Source organism: Gouania willdenowi, chromosome 7 (assembly GCF_900634775.1).
Source record: "Gouania willdenowi chromosome 7, fGouWil2.1, whole genome shotgun sequence".
NCBI lineage: Eukaryota > Metazoa > Chordata > Actinopteri > Blenniiformes > Gobiesocidae > Gouania > Gouania willdenowi.
The window spans coordinates 14,500,071-14,522,467 of NC_041050.1; the positions used below are offsets into that span (position 1 = coordinate 14,500,071).

General features: G+C 37.4%; 2 protein-coding genes across 5 annotated transcripts in view; one reads left to right on the forward strand and one right to left on the reverse strand.

Moving 5' to 3' along the window:
• Window positions 1-22,397, reverse strand: part of LOC114467603 (DNA topoisomerase 1) — a 703,770-nt gene that overhangs the window by 329,544 nt on the left and 351,829 nt on the right. The gene's annotated exons all lie outside the window — the stretch shown is intronic.
• LOC114467614 (cyclin-dependent kinase 17-like) overlaps window positions 3,120-22,397 on the forward strand; it is a 68,505-nt gene continuing 49,227 nt past the window's right edge. For 2 of the 4 annotated variants that reach the window (XM_028454050.1, XM_028454052.1), the window contains exons 1-3: window positions 3,120-3,485; window positions 15,187-15,348; window positions 19,905-20,069. In XM_028454050.1, coding sequence (XP_028309851.1) covers window positions 15,219-15,348; window positions 19,905-20,069 — 295 coding nt within the window. In that variant the 5' untranslated portion in view covers window positions 3,120-3,485; window positions 15,187-15,218. The remainder of the gene's footprint in view (window positions 3,486-15,186; window positions 15,349-19,904; window positions 20,070-22,397) is intronic. The other 2 variants (XM_028454054.1, XM_028454055.1) reach the window with 1 other exon arrangement.

Consider the following 22,397-nt stretch of genomic DNA (forward strand, 5'->3'; position numbering starts at 1 on the left):
CAAAACAAAACAAAAAAAAAAAAACAATTCACAGAATCCAATATCACAACAACAAAAATAAACAGTGATATTTATACCTCCAAACACTTTTGGGAGCAGATTGCACTTCGACATTATCTGAGAGTACTTAAATAAACATGTTAACTATAGTGCAACATTGTAAAAACATTCTAAAACTATAATAACAAAAATACATATAGTCTAACGCAGGGGTTCTCAACTCATCTCACCCTGGGACCCACAAAGATAGCTGTTGAAAACGCGCATATCTAATCTTTTTTAAAACATAAATCTATATATTTTGCTGTGCAACATGCTTTTCACAGCATACCTGTCAAAAGAAAAGTTCCTTTCAAAATAAAAGACAAGTTCAACATGACATTCTTTTTTTTTTTGGCCAGCTTTCCGTAACCCACCCAGTACAGGCCTGCGACCCACTTTTGGGTCCCGACCCACCAGTTGAGAATACCTATCGAATAGAAAGTGAAAATCAGACAACACTTCCCTGTTGTGTCTGTTTTAACCACAGGGTGGCGGTTTAGACCTGCACCTGAAACGGTACTGCGTTATTACTGATTAACAACAAATAAAGCTGACCCGGTCTTAAAAAGTGACGATTATGTCCTGAATTGAATCTTTTTCTCCAAGGATGTAAAGTTTTGAACTTTGTAAATCACAATATTTGACTTTCAAAATTGCCTACAATATAGTGTTGAATTTCCATAATTTCTATGAATAATTTAGCTGACGTAGATGGGAGGGGGTTTGGATCCATCCGCCACAGATTAATTTTTCTGCCATAGAAGACAGTTGGGTTCCATTTTTTTTTTTTTTTTACATTTTGCAGTAACAATACATATACATATATACAGTATTAGGGTACAAAGGCACATTAACACAACCTGGCACTTTCTGGAGAGGTAAACATAAAGAATAAAGAAAAAAAATTAAAGAAAATGTATACAATAAACACAGACAGAACTGAAAAAGGCTCATACAAGGCAGTGACAACTTAAAAAAAAAAAAAAAAAAGCAAGGACATTTTGATTTATTTATACATTTTGGTGGCTTTTTTTGGTATTTTGTTTGATCAATTCAAGAGATTTGAAGTAGTTTGTGAACCAGATAATGAACACATTACACAAAGGGGTTTTTTTCCCCCCACTTATAAATATGAATAAAATATTTACCCATTAAAATAACAAGATTTGTGACATCAGAGATTTGAGTCCAGAATGTCCATGAAATAAATCATATCTTTGGAAGAAAAGGGTACATGGTACATTGATTTTTAGAGACATCCAGCTGTGAATGTCAGTGTAAAACACATTTGTTTTTACACAACTAAAAAATAAATGTTCAATTGTTTTTGTGTAGGATGAACAAAAATAGCATTGTTCTGGGTGAAAATTAAATTACATTTTATGTACAAAATCACCAACAGGATTAATGCCATAATGGGGTATGCTACTTAAAAAGAAAAAGGTTTGTGTTTAAATGAGGTCGTCTAATATTTCTATTAACATTGCATAACATTTGTTTATTGTTCTTGGGTAAAATTGTTGTTGTTGCACTTTTTATCAACAATATTAACTTGATCAATAGGTGAAGGATCTACTAACACACGGGTTCTCAAACTGTTTTGACTCAGGATCGCCCTTGCTCTTCTTTTTGAATCCAAGTACTTTGTCCGACAACAACATTTTACTCCAAATTGTATGAACAAACCATTATAGAGCATCATGATGGAATAAATGAGTGATAGCACACATTTTAGAGAATCTCATTTTATAAATAAGTGAATTAAACAGTATTTTGTGCTTCTTGAATAGATTTATTTCTATAGTTTTTATCATTTCCAGTCACTCTGATGTGGGACCAAGACTCACTTTTGTATTTTCAGTTCATGTTCTAATCAAGATCATTTCTATCACAAATTTTTGTGCCATTTTGGACATTTTGTTGTTTGTCTGTGTTCTTTTTTATTATTCAGTATATTTTTCTCTTATTTTGTGCATGTGTTTTTGTTGTTGCTTGGTTGTTTCTTGTGTCGTTTTGTATGTTTCTCTGTTGTTTTTGTGTATTTTGTAGTGATCTTGTGTATTTTTCTTTCATTTAGCTTGTCTTTGTTGTCATTTTCTCTGTTGCTGGTAATAGTAAGTATTTTTTTCTCTTAGTGTGTGTGTTTTAGGTGTCATTGTTTTTGTATTTTATTGTTGTTTGTCTGTTCTTTTTATTATTCGGTATATTTTTCTCTTATTTTGTGTGTTTTTGTTGTCATTTTTGTGTGTTGTTCGTATTATTTAAATTATTTTCTCTTGACGCGTTTGTTTTTGGTGTCGTTTGGTTGTTTCTTGTGTCGTTTTGTATGTTTCGCTGTTATTTTTGTGTATTTTGTAGTGATCTTGTGTATTTTTCTCTCATTTAGTGTGTCTTTGTTGTCATTTTCTGTGTTGCTGGTAATAGTAAGTGTTTTTCTTTCTTAGTGTGTGTGTTTTTGGTGTCATTTTTTGTGTTTTGTTGTTCTTTGTCTGTTCTTTTCATTTTTCAGTATATTTTTCTCCTATTTTGTATGTTTTTGTTGTCGTTTTTGTGTGTTGTTGGTATTATTTAAATAATTCTTGGTGTGTGTGTGTTTGGTGTCATTTGGTAATTGTTTTTTTTAATGTCGTTTTGTATGTTTCTCTATTATTTTTGTGTATTTTGTAGTGATCTTGTGTATTTTTCTCTCATTTAGCGTGCCTGTTGTCATTTTGTGTGTTGCTGGTAATAGTAAGTTTTTTTCTCTCTTAGTGTGTGTTTTTGGTGTCATTTTTTTGTATTTTGTTGTTCTTTGTCTGTTCTTTTCATTTTTCAGTATATTTTTCTCCTATTTTGTGTGTTTTTATTGTAGTTTTGTGAGTTGCTGGTATTATTTAGTACGATCATCATCTGTAACTAAAAAATAAACATAAAACCCCATATTATTCATGCTTTCTTTTGTTAATTTTCCTCCCTCTCTCTCTTTCTCTCACGTACCCCCTGTAGTGCCCATCGCGTACCCCTAGGGGTACACGTACCCCCATTTGAGAAACACTGTACTTTAACACACTCATAGCCGATACCCCTTGCGGCGTTTTCCGGGATCACAGACAGACAGCACTGGCTGATTCTGCTCTGTGGATCTCTCACACGCACACGGTAAAGAGCAGAGGAGACATGGCTGGTGATCGGCTCACGGGACGGAGCTGTTTATGAGAGAAAGTTCAGCACAAACGATGACTTGTTCCGAGCCGGTTATGCAGCTGTTGGAGCGGCGGGACACTGCGACACATCGCACCGAGCTGGGACGGGAATAACCCCGGACTGTGGCCACTGAAAATCGGCTGTATCTTTGCAGCATCGGGGGGTGGTTTAGTTGGAGGAACTTGTCGCAGTGGGATCATCCCAGTGTGTCTCCCCTGGATTAGCGCACACATACACGGAACAATAGTCTCCAGCAGCAGGTCAGTGATCCCGGTAATAAGAACAACTACTAACCATGGCTGTCGTTATCACCTGACTGACATTGCAGGTGGTAACTCGTAATCGTGACTGGTTGAAAAAAAAAAAAAAAATTGTGTTGAGAAGATTTTCTATTTATTCATTTTTTTGTCTCGTTCATGTTGTTCAAAAATATCCACACGGTTTGCAAACCATGTGGATATTTTATAGCTCTGCGGATCGCATGTGTTAAAGTTAGTGCCAATCCTTGCTTTTAAATCGCACCTAAACATGTGTTTATCTCAGTGGAACCGTCTCACAGAGAATCCAACTCGTGATTTAGTACGAGTTACAAAGGCGAACACGCGGCTGTGCAACTTTTCTATGCCGTGCCTGGCTCCCCTTATCCCGGATGCGTGCGTCAGGAAAGCCCGGGGACTCTGGGGGGGAGCAGAGCGAGAGTGTCCGAGGCCCTGGAACTAAAGGCAGAGGATTCCCCAACAACCAGGCATCGCATTTATATGATGTTTTCCCTTCACTTTGATACTTTCTATGCTGTCATACAGTCGCTCTCTGACTGCTTTCATCCACTGCTATGATGCGGATCTACAGTGTTGTTGTGTTGTGGAGTTTTAATAACACCCATATTAGGGCTGGGCGATATGGACCAACACTCGTTTCTCGATATGTTTTCTCAAAATGGCGATATACAATATACATCTTGATATTTTTAACTCAAAGTCTTACCAGAAAGACAATTCTGAGTTGAATTTGCTGACACAGTATGCCACACGGGCACATTTAATAACAAACAGCTGCATAATATGTGCCACTTTTGGCCTTTACCCCTATAGAGGATTTTCACCTACATTACCTTTTGGACAGTAACCCAGATGTGCAGCCATATTGGAGGATCTCGGTGGTAAATACTGCAATGGATAAATGTCAGAATCCACAGAAATGCTCCTCAAAATGCGTTACAGATAGCTTTATTTCAGATTCGGGGTCCATAAAATCCATACAAACAAACAAACAAACACAAAAACACATATATAAAGGTATAACAGTCAAATTTTAAAAGGTGCTTGTACCAGTGCTTCCAGAGCGGAGATGTGCAGCGGGTGGCACGGTTTGCAAGGTTCACCAGTACAAGCACAATGTGTTGTCATTTATAGATGTAAAGACATACAGGGAAGGACTTGGTCAGCAGGAAATGATATTTGGAAAAGTTCCGCTTTATTGCTGATGCAGATCCATACACGTTGGCTACCTCGTCTTGGATCAATGACAACCCAGAGTCTTGCGATTATTGCGTATCCTGATATCATCAACTACCGGTTTTAACCCTAACCCAATCTGGGTCATCCTTTTGATAAAGGTCAGACCTTTTACCTGGAATACAATGAGAAATACAGCACATTTTAGCTCTACATTTTAACAACTGTGTTGCTACTGTAGCATGCTATTAAATGTGATTATATTAAGTCAATAATGCCACATGCAGTAGCTTGATATGAATCATATTATTATCATCACACTAGAAAATGAGTTAAGAGCTGCTGCTATCAACAGTTCACTTACTTGACAAGAAATGGGCCGAACAAATTTGGATGTTGTCCAGATTTTTGCTAACCACAAGCGCTTCCTTTCTCCCTGATTTGTTATAACTTTTGGTGGTCTATAAAACTCCAAATGTTTTTCACGGTCTGACCGATTGGTACAGGCAAAACACGGCAATAATTCACCAAATTTCTTTCGGGAACTGCTTTGTTTACCTGCTGAGTACCTCCAATATGGCGCCTTCCAGTTTGATGACGCAGTGATTGCTTTGAACCAGATCTGCCAACAGTTGTATATTATAAATGAAATCCATTTCCTTCTTGTTTCGAAAATGACAGGCACCTTTTGCATGATCTGATCCTGATTTATATGTCAATCATGGAAGAGAGCTTCCAGCTCAGTGCTGCATCAAATTTGTCATCAAATTGGAGCGAGGTGTTTGGGCTCGCCCTGCACTAAGAAAGGGACAAATCACCCTCTAACTAACGATTGAGGGAATCAAGGAAAAAAACACTTTGGGCATGTGCATGAAGCCCAAATAGCACTTTTATGATGTTTAAAGCACAGAAAAGTTGATTTAGGGTAAGATGGGCTTTTAATGTAGTGGTCGTACAATCAGCTTTTCTCATTGGCGCAGGATCGATGCCCCTATTGAAGCGACTTAAAGTGTTTCTTTTTTAATGCAACATATTGTACATGTGTTCTTTGTTTTGTTGTTTCGTCACATACCAATTGTAAAATGTGAAATACAATAAGAACACAGGGTTGACAACTTGCGAAAACATGCAACTTCCTGTTTACAACACTTAACAGTTCACCGAAAAGTCCGGTTTTATGCATGTGACGCGTTGGGGCACACAGAGTTGCGCCCAAACTAACACGTTGATACTTTTTTAACGGTTGTACAACATAAATAAAAGCAACACAGCACCGGGAATGGTATTAATATTATTAAGTAGTATCTCGTGCATACGTTATACTTATTTCGTGGACACGAAGTAGTGTTTTGTGCAAACGTTATAGCTAATTTGTGGCCACAATGTGATTTGATGTCATGTCTGGGACTGCGTAAAGAGTAGACAGAGGGTAGGAGAAAGTGGAATGGCAGGCATTAAGACTGAAATAATGTCATAATATGGGAGGGTAGCAAACAACAAACCATTGAAGCATCTGTTTGTGTAGAGAGAGGTTTCTGGAAGGGACAACTTGGCAGTTGAATCCCACAATGCAGTGCTTTGTGCACGGCATCCCCCCAGAAATAAAGAGCCGGAAGCTTCTCAAGCTGACATTAGCAAAATGATCCTCATCTTAGTTGATAGTGTGAGAGCTGTGAACCAGATCTGCCAACTGGCATAGATTACGGCTTCAATCGCTTTCCTTATTGTTTAGTTAAAAATGACAGGCAAGACCTTCTCCACGGTCTCATCCATCCATCCATCCATCCATCCGATATGGATGTGTTGTATTGTATAACACTGCTTTGAGTAACTTCCAAATCTTCACTGCCAGATTGCATATTTGTCCATTCATGCAGATAATTTGTGGGTAGAGAAAGCAAGATGGAAGACAATAAAACCAAAATACTGTTATAATATGGGAAGGTTTTCAGATGGCAAACTATAGAGCAGTGGTTCCCATTACAAGCTTTTTCGCCCACGTGCAGCCCTTTTGCATTTTAGTCAAATCATGTGTACCCTTCTTTATATCATAAGCACCCTCTCTCTAATTTTATATGCTTTTTCCACTTGTGAATGTCAGGGTTAGGTGATGGTGTGGACCCAAAAGAAGAGATCAATGGAGGCAGCAGGTGGGGATAGCGTTGGTAGTAGTCCATTTAATTTCAAAAATCCAACAAGAGACTCATATTCAAAAACAACTTCAAGGAGGTGCCGGGAAGACAGGGATCAGGTGATGACACGCTGCAGGTTACGAGAAGGGCAACTATGAACCAGCAAACATTCAGTGTTCAAGCACTCAGCTAAATAGTGGAGGAGGCCTGATTGGGAACGGTCCACACCTGGGTGGAAACATGAGGGAGCTAATCAGTCACAAACCACAGACATCACTGGGGGGTGGAGCCACAAGCAGGAGTCCCTGGAAACACAGAGACAAGTGTTAACGCAAGAGAACGTATTCGAAAACAGAATAACTCACAGAAAAACGAAAAGACCACAAGGGTTAAACGCAAACAAAACTAAACAGAACCTGACAGTGTTTCGAACATTGGTTCCTTCAGACTTAATCTACAAATTCAAAACTATAAATGTATTTTAAAGTGGAATAAGAAAAAAAAAAAATACCATGTAACCTTTATGTGATTACTTCAATATTAAGCAAATAGCTAATTTTTGTGTCCTATTGTCAGAAGTGTGATAACATGGCATCTAAAGCATAAAATAATCCTGTTTTGAAAAATTACAAGAAATTATAGGATTTTTTTATGTAGGCTTTACACCGATCTGATCGGCCGATATTTAGCATTTTATGCAATTAATGTGATCGGCTGTAATGTCTTAATTTGCCTGTCCGATCAATGATGTCATTGTCGTGATGAAACTTTCTGTAGATGCTCCCATTGTATTGTTTTTTTCGTCTCACTTACACCGAATGTTTGTTTGCTTTACGCTCTTATGCGTGCAATGATATGTTCAGGTCCCGCATGAAAATAGCCAACTCTTCTACTCCCTCATAGTCACAAGGCTGCGTTTAGGTCCCAAAACGTGGTGCCGTTTTGATTTTCCGTAAATCTGTATCAGGTAGTACCAAAAGGAATTTGGTCGGAACCTAAAAAAAACAACCCGACTTCATGTGATCGGATCGGGTTTTTAAACTCACTGATTGGTGATCGGCCCAAAAATCCTGATTGTGTAAAGCCTAATAATAATATTAGTGTTTTAACTGTTAGATAGTTGGAGAGGGAGGAGCTCACATTCTCAGAGGCGGGTATTATGTCCATGTTAGGAGGAGAGAGGATTGTCAGTAGGAGGAGTTTTGGCGTGTGACGTCAACTGCCTGCAAAATTGAACTCGCCGGTTTTGAGCTTACTTTTGCCAAAATGTGGAATAACAAGGGAGGGAGGAAACAACTTTTTCAACTTTGGACTTCTGAATGAGGCTAAAGGGATGTATATCACTGTAGAAAAACCATTAGAAAGTGATTTTTTCCCCCCTTTAAGCAATAGTTTAATTGTTAGTTCGTTAAAAAAAAATAGCCCATAAAAGAACTTGGAATATTTCCTGATCATTTTTGAATAAATTGTTAAATCTTTCCGAGTACCCACTGCAATGTGCTCCTGTACGTTCCCTGTTTGAAAACACATGCATCAATAGTATAGAAACATGTGTTTGTGTAGAATTTGGCTTCTGGAAAGGGACAAATTGGCAGTGGAATCCCACAATGCAGTGCTCTGTTGCATCCCCACAAATAAAGAGCTGGAAGTTTCTGAAGCTGACATTTGCATGTTTGCTAGTTGTGTGTGTGTGTGTGTGTGTGTGTAATGGTGGGACTGGGACCATATTGAGGGACGTAAATGATGTGAGCTCTCAGATTTTCACCTCAGAGATGGAAACTGCACTTTCACTCAGCTGGTAACCTAGCAACCCAAATGGTGTGTGTCTTGAATAAATCAGGCTGTGCTGCTCCTCTGTTCTCCTCAGAGGTGTGCCACGACACCACCTGTGTTGCACCGCTTCCCCTCATGCTAATGGAAACACCTGTGATTCCCTGCAGGTCGTTAGCAGTCACAGATGGATACTCTGCTAAACAATGGCTCCCTCAACCTTTTGACCTTTCCTCACTTGCGTTTCTTTCACTTTTCTGTGCATGTAATAATAATAATAATGATAATAATAATAATAATTTTTTTGAAGTTCTTGCCAACCGAAGTGTTTATTTAGCTATTAAGGGTGTTTATTTTGTGAGTGTGTCATCCCTGTCAGCTGGTGAGTCTCTGTGTTTAGTGGGCGTTATGTAGAGGTCCCTGTTGTTTGGCACAGGCTGTATAGGCTCAAGCCACGTATCCAACTATCTATCGCTGATCTGGCAAGCTCTTCACACTAACACATCCATCTGCAGGGATGATGCTCATATTTCCTGATTATAATTGTCTTTAAAGACATTAAGCCAACAAATTTGTTGCAAATGTTACATTAAAGGCAAAATATGTGCACATTTTTCCCACTTGGCTATTCACGCGTTATTGATTCATAATTCATTTTTCATCCCCCCCACATCAGGTTTAAGATGCATCTACTGAAAAATGACAGCACCTCTCCAAGTCCAATGAAAATAAATTTACTTCTGTCCAACCGGATTGAATTTAGCCTAGGTTGGTTTTTTAATCTAAGTTTTACAATATACTGTATATAAGAAATATGCAAACATTCTTATATGAATCATCAATGCATGGCACCAGAGCTTGGTTTTTTTGTTGCAGAAATTAATTTAGAGTTTATAATGTAGGATCTGCTCCATCCATCCATCCATCCATCATCCATCCATCCATCCATGTCTCAAAAGAATTGATAGTTTAAATAAATCTGATTTTTTTTTTAAAAAAAACTAACTAAATCTGGTTTTCCAATAGGTGGGATTTAGTTTTTAATCTATAAGCAGAATTGAAAATATATTCTGAATTGGCGGCGCTTCTTGCTTAAGAGAATCCCATTAGCCCTCAGGCTAATTGAACACATGTGGACTGTGAAATTAGTCAGAATTGTATGTCAATGCATGTGCTCATGTCTGGATATGGGAGCACGTGTGTCTCACTGATAACATTGCTATGCATTTATGGTAGTAAATAAGTAGATTATTATTATACATGAGCCTTTCTAGAAATGGGATTCATTGATTCTTGAAATGTTGTGGTTGATTGCCGTAAGCCTGCCTTTGAAGAAGCCAATCTCTTTGCCCAATCAGGGTTCATGGCTAATGATGTCTGAGAGAACATGTTAATGAGGTGGGGGGAGATTCGTTCCATAATGATAATCCGTGTCATAAATTATTCTATTTGAATACATATGAATTTCTTCTTCATTTAAAAAAAAATGTTTTACAATGCAAACCACATTAAGCTTGCTTCACGTTAACCGGGTATTCCAGTGGTTGTTAGTTGTACGTCCACAGCTAACCACCTAAGTACATCTTCTGTTGGAAGGGGGGAAGGCCAGTTGTCCTGAGTGAGGATGTTTGAATTCCCTCGGAGCGTTGGTTGTCTCTAATAGGCCTGAAAGACTGAGAGCTTGAAAGGATGAATGGCTTTTGTTGAAGCCTCCGAGACTGGACACAAAGAGGGAGGCAGCGGGTGCAATGTGCATTTGTGTGTGTTGATGCCTGTGTGTTTCAGCTCCTTTGCCCTTAACCGTTAGATAGAAGTAGCAGGATGTGGAAGGGAGACAGAAATACTCCTTTATGACTACTTTTACCTTGAGGCTAATAAAGCAGAGTGTAGAGAAACGCAACAAAGTGACTTCCACACAAAAAAAGTACACACATACATAAAAAACAGACATTAAATATCTGCTGAGGGGCACTTTTAAGAACTTTGTAACTTTGAAAGCTCACTGAGTCTAAAATGTGTCCAAGTCTTACGCAACTTTGGGTCACCAGTAAGTACACAGAACAGAAGCACTGAGGGTCTGATCTACTAAGATCTAAAATAAAGGCACAACATCTCTTGCATGCCTGAATACTTTGAATGTGCTATTTTCTCACTGCAAGATTGCAAAGCTAATCAGTGCGCATGTAGACGTGGTTGAAAACGTCGTCATTAAGGCTGCAACAACGAATTGATGAAAATCGACTATTATCTGCAACGAATTTCATTATCGATTCGTTGCGTCGTGGGATTCATGTAACTGATCGTGATGCAGAGCTGTTTGGTTCACCTGCAGAGCTTTGTGTGTGTGTGCGCACTCACCACACACGAACACCACAAGTGTTAGTGTGCGCGTGCAGTTTGTGTGTGACTTGCGTGTGCGTGCGTTTTTGTGTGAGAGACACTTTTGATTCAGTTAAATCAGCTTACGCAGGGTTTAAATGTGCTTTATAGATAAACTGTGTTTAAAAAAGAAAATCTGATTCATCGATTAATTGATTAATTAATTAACCGATTAATCGATTATGAAAATAATTCTTAGTTGCAGCTCTCGTCGTCATATGTTAACACTACATGGAGTGCAATCTTTTCACAACGACAACTATACATGTTTTATTCTTGCAAAAAAAAAAAATATATATTTTGCTTATCTGTGATCGTCAGACTTTATTAATGGAAACAGAGACATAGTGTTACACCTGAGTGAGGGAGAAATTACGAGGCTAAAGGGGTTGTATGAGAGTGTGCCGATGGTATAATGTGATGCTACGAACTATTGTGTAGAGGAGTGAAATATGCTGTGCCAGTGAAGTGACACGTAGAGAGAAATGCTCCTAATGCTTAGACACTATGAAGAGCGAAGAGAGGGAGAGAGTGTGTGCTTTCAAGTGTGACAAAGCTTTTTATTATTATTATTATCTATTTACATTTCTAAGTTATGTCAGAACGTGAGCTACAGACATGCCTGTGCATTAGGGTGGTTCACATTATGATGCTATAAGCAAAAGTGTTCCAAATTTTTCCGGATCACGTTTTTCCTTGTTCCTATTGACATTTTGAACATCTGTACCAAAAATGTTACCAATGTAACGTCAGTACACTTTTTTACTGTTTTTATAGCTCAACCGAAAAATGCACAACTTTCACGGATGTCAGAAATTCTCCTGAATGTGCAGCAATTTACTTCATTTTTGGTACACATGCTCACAAAGTCAATTGGAAAAAGGTAAAAGCAATCTGACAAAATTTGGTAAAAACTAATGTGTGAACCACACTCGTGTGCATCCACAGCAGATGTGCGTGTAAGGTGGGCGTCATTAAGAGGACCCAAGGAGGCCTGAAATTAACTTCAATTATTTTTAACACAAAAATGCTAACTCAAGCATTAAACATAAAGATAGAGCTAGGGATTGAAAAAAAAAAAACCTGAAACAAAGCTAGCTATAACTGAAGTTAAGTCTAGACTCTAATATTTGCTCCACATAATTCACATCATTATAATTCCAATAAATTGTATTGAAACCCCCACATATTTATAACATGCCATGACTATATTATTCTCCTTCCATCTCATTTTTTTTCACTTTGGTGGATTTTGGATGTATTTAATGCCAAGAAGGCTGATTGAAAATTACGTCTGTGGGTTTCAGGCATGAACCAATAGGAATACACAGTGTTTGAAGGAAGAAGATTGTAGAGACTCAAGCAGTTCAGGCCCTTAGTGTCAGTTACAGCTCATGTGAGATTGCTTTTGTTTGTGAAACCTCTCGGGAGCTGCACACACTGCCATCTACAAGCTTATTTTTTTCATTTTAGTTTGATTCAACTGACTGTAATACTATCTCTATGTCTCTCCTGGCTTTTCTGGCTTTTTTCCCCCTGACACTTTCATCCTTTTTATCCTGCAGTGCATGCACGGGGGGAGGGGTGCATAAGAATACATACACATACATACATACATTGTGCTAGGGCGCCACGATTATGTTGATCATGATTATTGGGCCGATCACCGATCATGAGTTAAAAAAAAAACAATCACCGATATGAACCAAATTCCTTCGGTACTACCTGATACAGATTCACGGAAAATCAAATGGTTCCATGTTTCAGGACCTAAACGCAGCCTTGTGACTGTGAGGGAATGGAAGAGTTAAACATTTCCATGCAGGACCTGAACATAACATTTGTTGTCAGAGTTTGTGTGTGTGTGTGGGGGTGCGTGGCCCTTTAACTGCGAATTAATGTGCTGATTGCTCGACCAGTGTGTGGAGTGAGGGAGCGTGAGATCGATTATAAGCTTTATGCCGTTTTTGAGTGAGTGGCAAAATAAACTTTGCTGCTGTTGGATTAAACCGGAGTCCCATGTCATATTCAATGACTGCTGTGAAGCAAGGGACTTAACCCCGAAGCTGAGGATAGCTTCGCGGTTAAGCAATCTGCTGTTGCTTATAGTCCGTAATGATATATTTACTTAATTCATCAAAACTTAACGTATGCATGTACGAAACAGTTTCATTACATCGTCATCAAATGTGAACGGTTGCCGTGGCTGCAAGATGAAAATAAAAAAATAACCAAACACAACGATAACTTCAGTATAGCTTCTCTTAGTGCGAGTGATTGTTTTGGACAAACTCTCTTACTGATCTGAGTATTTAGAAGTTAAATAAAATTTGTGTATTTTAAAAGCTTATATTCTGATGAGAAATTGCTGCTGCAGGTAAGAGACTTTACCGATGTTACAAATGATCATTTGAAAATTATTTTCACTCTGGTTTTAATGTATTGACCATTGTCTTCCTTGAAAAAAACAGTTAGAGATGATACTGGTTTGAACAGTATGAGAGTCTTTCAAACTGAGCCTAAGGTGTGTGTGTGTGTAAATATAAGACATAAAATAGGAGTGTTTGACTTTAATTTTCACAGAATAGATTATGGATGTGATATAGCACGATAATAATAATAATAGTAGTAAATAAAAGCATATTTGATCATCTTCTCATTAAAGATACTCATTTTCAAAAGGGGTAAGAAGAAGTGTATAACCTTTCTAGTCTTACTCACTTGTATTATTTATTTAATAGTGGATTGAAAGTAAAAAGTGTCCCCCAAATGTAATACTCAAGTAAAGTACAGATACTACAAGGTACAGATTCACATGTGCACAGCGGAGGTGGGTCGCACACGCATGCAAACACACACGCACGCTCTGCTTCAACCGAGAGACATTTTCGCCGTACGCTCATAGGTTTATACCTTTGTGCACAAATGCGAGTGAAATAAAGCCGTGTCACGTAAAGCAAACAACTCTTCGGAGTAAATGAGACGATAAAACAAGGCCGTGGCTATGGATACGTTAAACGTAGTCTATGGATACGTTAAACGTAGTCTATGGATACGTTAAACGTAGTCTATGGATACGTTAAACGTAGTCTATGGATACGTTAAACGTAGTCTATGGATACGTTAAACGTAGTCTATGGATACGTTAAACGTATCCATAGACTGCCACTTTCTGCATACGCATCGCCCCTCATTGGCCAGTTTAGATCACGTGATAGGTGCACCACGTGACTTAAAGTTCTGTCAATTGTATTTTAGCTCATATTTATTTTTAGCTACCCCGCTAACCCTTTTATTTTAGCCCTAACCCTAAAATGTTTATCTTTGTCAGATATGTATTTTTAAAGGTGGAATTTGCTCTTTTAAATATGTTAAAATGAAAAAATGTATATGTCAAAAGTGGAAATCGAACCCACGTTAGCGGAAGACGAATCCTTGAGTGTGGCGCATTAGACCACTCGGCCATCCTGACACGGTGGCTATGGCTACGTTTAACGTCTCTTTAGACACTTTACTAAAACAATGCACTGGGAGCATCTACTGAAAGTTTCATCACGACAATGACGCCATTGATCGGATCAGCCGATCACATTAATTACATAAATTGCAAAAGATCAGTGCAAGATGAAGCTTTAAATTAAGAATTATACTAAAAAAAATAATTAAAAAATACTGACCCAAGAATTTGGCTAACAAAATAAATGCATTATTACAGAATGCAGAGCCCGTAGTTTAAATGTAAATATTGCCGACGATCAGATTAATCGTGGCAACCAAAATCGTGATCGCGATAAAAATTTGATTGATTGTGCAGCCCTACATTGTGCAAGTAAATATAGCTATTGGGAACAAAAAAAGTGTGGTAGTCATTACAAGGGATGTACTGCACAATTGTATCTGTATTATAAATAATAATATACTATTATCACTTTCTCTTTTTTATTGCACATGTATATAAGTCAAAGCCGAAACTGGCTCTTCATTTACTTACGTCTTAAAATAGTGAGTTATGAGCTAAGAGATTTAAATGCATTTAATCACAATTTTTTGTGCCTTATTATGTTATGATAAGGGTAACCATGATGCTTTTGCTTGCTCTCAGTAAAAAAGTGAGTGTGAAAGGCTCCTGGATTATTGTAATACCACTTTAATTACAGTGTAGGAGTTTAAAATGGTGCTTGAGATGATAATAATCAGCTTGGCGGTTTTTTCGTCCTTCTCCTCAGGCTCCGAGCGTCCCAGCGGCGCAATAGAGAAGATGGACAGGATGAAGATAATCAAGCGGAGGCTCTCCATGACTCTACGCAGCGCTCGGCCCGTCGATGACTCTCTGTCTGAACTTGCAGAACAGATGGCGTTGGATGAGCCGTCGACAGCAAGGGACAATGGTGAGAATCAGTCCCCACACACACACACACACACACGCACACACACGCTCTTACTCAGACCTGCAGTGCACGTAAGCAACCTTTTTGAATTGATTGCAAACACAAATTCTCGCTAGCCTGTGAAGTTTATTGAAAAAAGCTGAAGAAAATGCACACAAACACAAAGACAAGTGTGCATTGTGTGTATACCCTCACCTACCAGGGTTGGGGTCAATTACATTTTTCAGTTACAAATACATTTTCAATTATCCATGTTCAGTTACAATTATAGTGACCAGCATTTTTCGCAATTACAATTCAATTACAAACATTATTAATCCTCAGAATGTCAATTACAATTATGTGCTCAATTAATAAAGGTCAATTACAATTAATCACAATTACTGAGCCTGAAATAAATAACATAATAAAAGTTAACCTTCTTTGTTTGTTAATTTCCTGTTAGCATCTCTTAAAACAGGTCCTAAATCAGCTGTAAAATACACAAAAAACAAATGTCTATCATCTAATTTCTTCCCTATCTATTGGTGACCTTGTTAGGCTTCCTAATCAATAAAAATATAGGTTTTAATATTTTTGGTGTGGGCGTATGTGCCTTTTTTGTGTCAGTATACCCCGCGATTTAAAAAAAAATAATTAAATGGTAAAATGTGGGAAAGCCTGATATGGAACCTACTGTATTTTAATAATTAACTACATATGTGTACAACTGTACATAAACTGTAACATGGTTCCCCAGTTTTGTGTTAAATTATAATTGACAGTTTTTCATACTTTTTATTGACAGCTTTTAATTGACAGTTTCTATAGAATGTTCATGGCAATTACAATTACAACGTCAATTATCTAAACTGAATTACAATTTAGTTATGATTACGACGGCAACAGGTTTTTAAAATTACAATTGCATTTAATATTAAAGCTGCAAGCAGCGATAAACGGGCCCTCGCAACCACACACATCGGGAAGTAGCGCACGTTGAGGTGTGTTGCATGTCGGGGTGTGGTAGAAATGTGAAAGTGTTCAGACGTAGCTGACCATTTTCAAGGATTTTATCACAAACTTTCCTCCAATGTTCTGTGCAAATATAATGCCCTATGATTTCCTTTTACCAATAGGTGGCGCTATTATTATTATGAATGACGGTTGGGTTAAACCATAACTCACTTTTTTTGGCATACAAATGAAAGTTGCTATAATTAATTAGCATCTACTTGGCTCTACAAACTCTTAATAACGTCTATAAGCGTAGCACATCATCCAAGTGAACAGGCTGCTAAGAGGAATATTTCAATTTATAATGATTTAACTTTATTGTCAAGATTGTTTTATCACGTGCGCGCGTTCCTCAAATATCTCTGCGAATCAGGATCAGACTGACCTGAGAGTTTCAACATGGCTGCTGCTTGGTTCAAGGGTGTGCAACGTTAGATTTGTTTGGACTGCAATGATGTCGTTAATACATCATTTAATAAATAAATGCTTTACAAGTTCCGTTTGAGTCCTACCTCTGCAGTGAAGGTTATGTTTTACCCTCCGTTTATCTGTCATTCTGTCAGTTAGCATTATAACTTGAAAAGTTATGAACAGATTTTAATGTGATTTAATTTTCGTGATGTTCTGGCTACCGAAAGATATATATATATATTAGGAATGTAACGATTCACTCAACTCCCGATTCGATTCACGATACTAGGTTCACGATACGATTCTCTCACGATTTATTTTACAAAATGGGACTGTAGACAAATTTTTTTTTGGGAAAAATCTAGAAAACACTGTATTATTTTCCTTTTATTTTTCATTGTCAAAAGAATTCTTTGATAAACTATTCAAAACAATGCAATTTAACTAAAAATAAATCTTGAATGAAATAAATAAAGGAATAATACAAATGAAAATGAAGCCTATTAATTTAAATTCTGGTTCTATAATAAACAATGCAAAACTGCATAATAGTTCTTTTTCTTTTAAAAGTGCAACTGAAAAAAATCAGTGATTACACTGAGATATCTTGCAGTGAAGAAGAGAAGCTATGCTAGCAGACAGAGCTAATAGAAAAACGTGACTTTTACAGATATTCAAGTAATATTACAGATATTCTTTCGGTGCTAAAGGGGCAATGAATCATTTATTAACATATTTAAGAGTAGAAGGCGGCCAGAAAGAAAGTATTAGCAAACTCCGCCCGCCGCCTACAAATACTGCGATTTAATTTTTAGAAAATCGATATCAACCGTGATACCTATGAATCGATTTTTAACTGCCTTACGATTAATCGTTACATCCCTAATATATATGTTAACAGGTAGTTAGGAGTGTGACGATATGGCAATATATCACGATATTTTTTCGCACGATCGATTATCGATATGCTTGCGCTAAGTATGGATTTTTTTATTTAGGATTTATTTTATTATTTTCAAAACCTTTCCTGCTTTTTCACTAAAATGTGCAGGTACATCTTCACAGACATGTTATCACTGTTTGTTGAAGGAACCAATATATTGTTTACTGGGATATTGCACTATAACGATGTCACTGGTAAGAAAGACCCTATTTTTTGTTTACAGAAAGCAATATTGGAGATACTTATTCGTTTACATTGGTATGTTGACACTATTTTAGTGCAACATTTCTGTAAATAAGTGTCACTGTTCATAGGACACTTTTTCAATTTATTGTATTTCAGAGATATAAAATGAAATTTTTATTTTTTTCACTTAATTTTTTTTTCTTTCTTGTTATGTCATAGATTATCGTAGACTGATTTCTGACCAATATATCGATAACCGCAGTATCGTCATATCGCGAGCTGTGTATCGTATCGTATCGTGAGGTACCCAGAGGTTCCCAACCCTACAGGTAGTCATGGTAACACATCATTCTCCAGTCATGATGTCATAAGTTCCAGCTGGGAGCAAATACAATTTTTGAGGGGGCGCCATTGAGTCATTCACATGTCCAATAACCGTCAGTCCTAATACGCGTTTAAATTTTCATGAGTTTTTGAACGTGTTTAGGGTCAGAAATGCTATCATTTCGCCGTAAATAATAATAATAATAATAAAAATGAGGTGCATTACAATTGGGTCCTACGCACTGTTGTTGCTCGGGCCCTAATGATGCCATAATTGTAATTAATTATCAATTACGTGATTACAATTATAATTGACTCCAACCCTGTCACCTACACAGTTATTACTTAGCTCTGTGTTCTGTCTCATCACATTGGAGCAGTTTTTTTAAAACGTGGCAATTTCAGCTGCATTGTTTTCTGTAAACACAAAAATAGACAATATAATGTGTTTAAATCCAGTGGTATATGTTTGATGTATCCATTATTGTCATGAAAGCATGATAGATGTTCTCATCACATAACTGTCATCCGCCCTCTTGAACCATCATCATCATCATCATCATCATCGTCAGCAGCAGCAGCATCATCTCTGACCTTATCATCAGCTTGAGTTTTTACTCTTTGTGGTCATCACTGTGATGCCAGAGTGTCCTGAAGATGCATCTGACATCCCAGTGAAAGTCAGGGTGCCCCCTGCTGGCCATCTTCCAGCAATTCCATTTTGTGGAGACCATGCACCAAGACGTGTTGTCAGTGTCAGTTTGAAAAAGTGATTATTGAAGGTTTTGTGGTAAACTCTGATATCAGAAAGTACAGTACAAAAGGATATTTATTTCTTATTATTTCTTTCATATTTGCTCCCTCTCAACACATATTATCCTACCAGATTTATTACACTTTTTTTTTTTTTCTGTTTTCTTCAAGACAAAAGAAAGGTTGCTGAATATAAGAGAAGGGACAAAAATGGAAGTAAGAGGACGAAAAAAGGACATTAAACTTTTACAACTGCTCCACTTTGCTCTAGATCTCCTCCTGCCCTCCTGTTACCACAGCACACGTCTATATAATATTTAAAATGTATGTACAAGAATTATTTTCACTTGGATTACTCTTCGATGACATACATAGGACATAGGAAGCTGGAAACATTAAGGATGCAGAAGATTCCTATTGTCATAGGATGCAAAGGTCTGAAAGGTGGAGTCAGGGATTAGATTATAATAAATGATCATCACCGCTACTGATGATGTCCTTTCTCACTTCATTCTAGATTGTCTAGTCTGTTTCTCTATTGCTTCTCTGTGCATGCACTAGCACTACACACGTTTTCGCACGCACTATACACTTTCCATTTTGACTTCTATTTCTGTCTATAGTGATGTTTACCACCTGTGTGTCCTGTCCCTGCCTGACCTGTCGTCTCTTTTCCTCTCCATCTTCGCCCATTTCCCACTTGTGATGATGTCACCTGCTACTATTTATGCATTTGATTCCTGGGTCTTTTCCCTTAACTCTTTATCCTATCTTATCTTCCTTTCTCTTTTTGTCTTCTCTGCTTTTTCTGCTTCTCTGTTTCTTTTTTTGTATCGTGCCAACCTCTGTTGTCATTTATTTCCCTCCTTTTTTGCATTTTTTTCTCTCTCTTGGTTTTTGCATTTTGGTTTCAACCTCTTGGACCTTATGATTTGTATCCCAGAGCCCATAGTGGTGTGCACCATGCACCCTCCTGCCTCCCACAGTGCTCCCTCCTTCCTGCGTCAATATGCTGGTCATCTCGGCCGCACCGCCCTGCGCAGAGAGCTCGGCGGGGGGCTGGAAAGGGACAGAGCCCTCCTGAGCCTGCACAGGACTGGATCGCTTGGTACACACACACACACACACACACACACACACAAGCACATGCACACACACACACAGTCGAACAAATGGCATTGAAGACTGTTGTATCATGTGAGAACTAAATACAGACATCCCTTGTCTCCACCAGCCAGGGTAGGGCTCGGTATGAACAGCTTAATTGTTGTTTGTATCGCAGAGGGAGGGATGGCTCAGGTGGTTGACTTCTGATCAGAAGTTCTTTGTAATTTGTGGTTAGAGGGTTGCCATCTTGCATGGCTGCTTTGTCACCATTGGTTTTGTGTCTACAGTGTAAAGCGCTTTGAGACTACTGTAGTGAATAGCTTTATGTAACTAAAGCTTATTTACCAACCAAGCCCGGCCGATATGTCATTTTAAGGGCCGATGCCGATATTGTTTTTTTTTTTTTATTATTATTTTAAAAGCCAATATCCCTTGTATCTGCCCATAACTCATATTTGATCGTAAATGACAAATCGTACGTTTAATATATCAGCCGATATATGAAATAAAAACTTTGATATACACAGGATACTGTACATGAACACAAATCCTTGTCATATAAAAACATGATTCAAGGCAAAGAAGCAAAAAAAAATTACTAAATTAAAATAAGAAACTGTAATCAGTAACGCTGTCAACATAAAGACTGTAAAGCCACTGGTGAATAAGAAAAGGCAAACTTCTGCAAACTGTATTTCCAGAATAAAATGTAAAAAAAAAATTTAAAAAATCTAAATGAAAGTTGCTCAAATCGCAAACAGTAAACATTCATACATAATTTAAAAAAAGGGCAAAAATGTAAATGATGAACTCGCACATTTAATTTTGTAATCATTACTGCTGATTTAAAAGTAGCAGATTATAATGCAGAAAGCACAAAGTGACAGGAATTCCATTTAACAAAACCGTTAATACATAAGTTACATTTTTTTTTTTTAATGCTTTATTGTATTAATTAACAAGCAAAATGTCAATTTCACAGACAACTGTCATCAAAAATACATTTTCTTTGTATATATAACACAAAACAGACAAAACACAGAACTAAAATAAATAAATAAATCGGGAATAAAAAAAAGTTGTAAGTGCCTTTTTGTCACACATCCTTTAATGAAATTATGTAATTGTGAAGTCTACTTTGTCTATTTTTATTCATGTTTTGCAAGTTACATATTACAGCCCAACCGATTATTTAGCTGGGTTTATGACCGATTTCAATTAATTGTTGATAGCTAAAATCGACCCGTATTGGCTCCAAAAACACACAAAATGACTTGATAAAACCATGAAAATTTGCAGATAAATACACAATGACAACTAAAATATTCAAAATGACTCCAAAAACACACAAGATGACTCTACAAGTACACATGAATAACAGAAAATGTACAAAACAACAACGAAAAGTCACAAAATGAGAGAGAAATACGTAATATATCATGCATAACGGTCACAAAAATACACTCAATGATTCTTAAAATACATGAAACGACAACAAAAACACTCACAAACTCTTTGTTCTTTAATTTATTAATGCTGACGTGAATGTTGATCATTTGGCCCTTGGATCAGGCATTTTTTGAGGCCCCTGTTGTGATAAAAGTTGTCCATCCCTGGTGTCCACCTTCAGATCTGATACTGATTAGTAGGGGTGTCCTGATCCGATATCGGTTCGATATCAGCCTGAAAACGGGTATCAGACTCAATTTTTTTTTGCAATTTATCTTTTATTTATTTTATTCAATTGTAGGATACTGTAGATATTATGTAGAAGGTTAAAATGTATGTAACCAATTGGGTCAGTTTTTTCTCATACCTACTGTTGCTGACTATTGTTCTCTGTTTGAGTAACATCACTTGATCAAGCCTTTTCTAACATTCCACACTACAAAATAAGTCATTATCATTAAAAAAAAAAAGTAATAATAGTATGTATGATTCATACTGATTTCGTATCGGATCAGTATTGGCCGATACGCAAGGCTGCAATACATCGGTATCATATCAGAAATTAAAAAGTTGTATCTGGACATCCCTACTGACATCCCATAATGCTACCTATCAGTGAAACTTTACACACAGACCTGATTAAATGTCAACTTTGTTTCCCCTTTGGACAGCTGTTTATCTCTGCTCCTGCAGAGAGACAAACAGGCTTTCACAGATGGCAGAATAATATTTACAGACGCAGCGTAGTTATCTCCCGCCGACATAATCTAAGAGTGTCAAGGGGTAAAACTCTAATGACCTTAATCTATCCATCATAAACAGATATGCACGTGGCAACCACACTCGCATGCTTTTCATCTGCATTATGGAACGCTGTCTG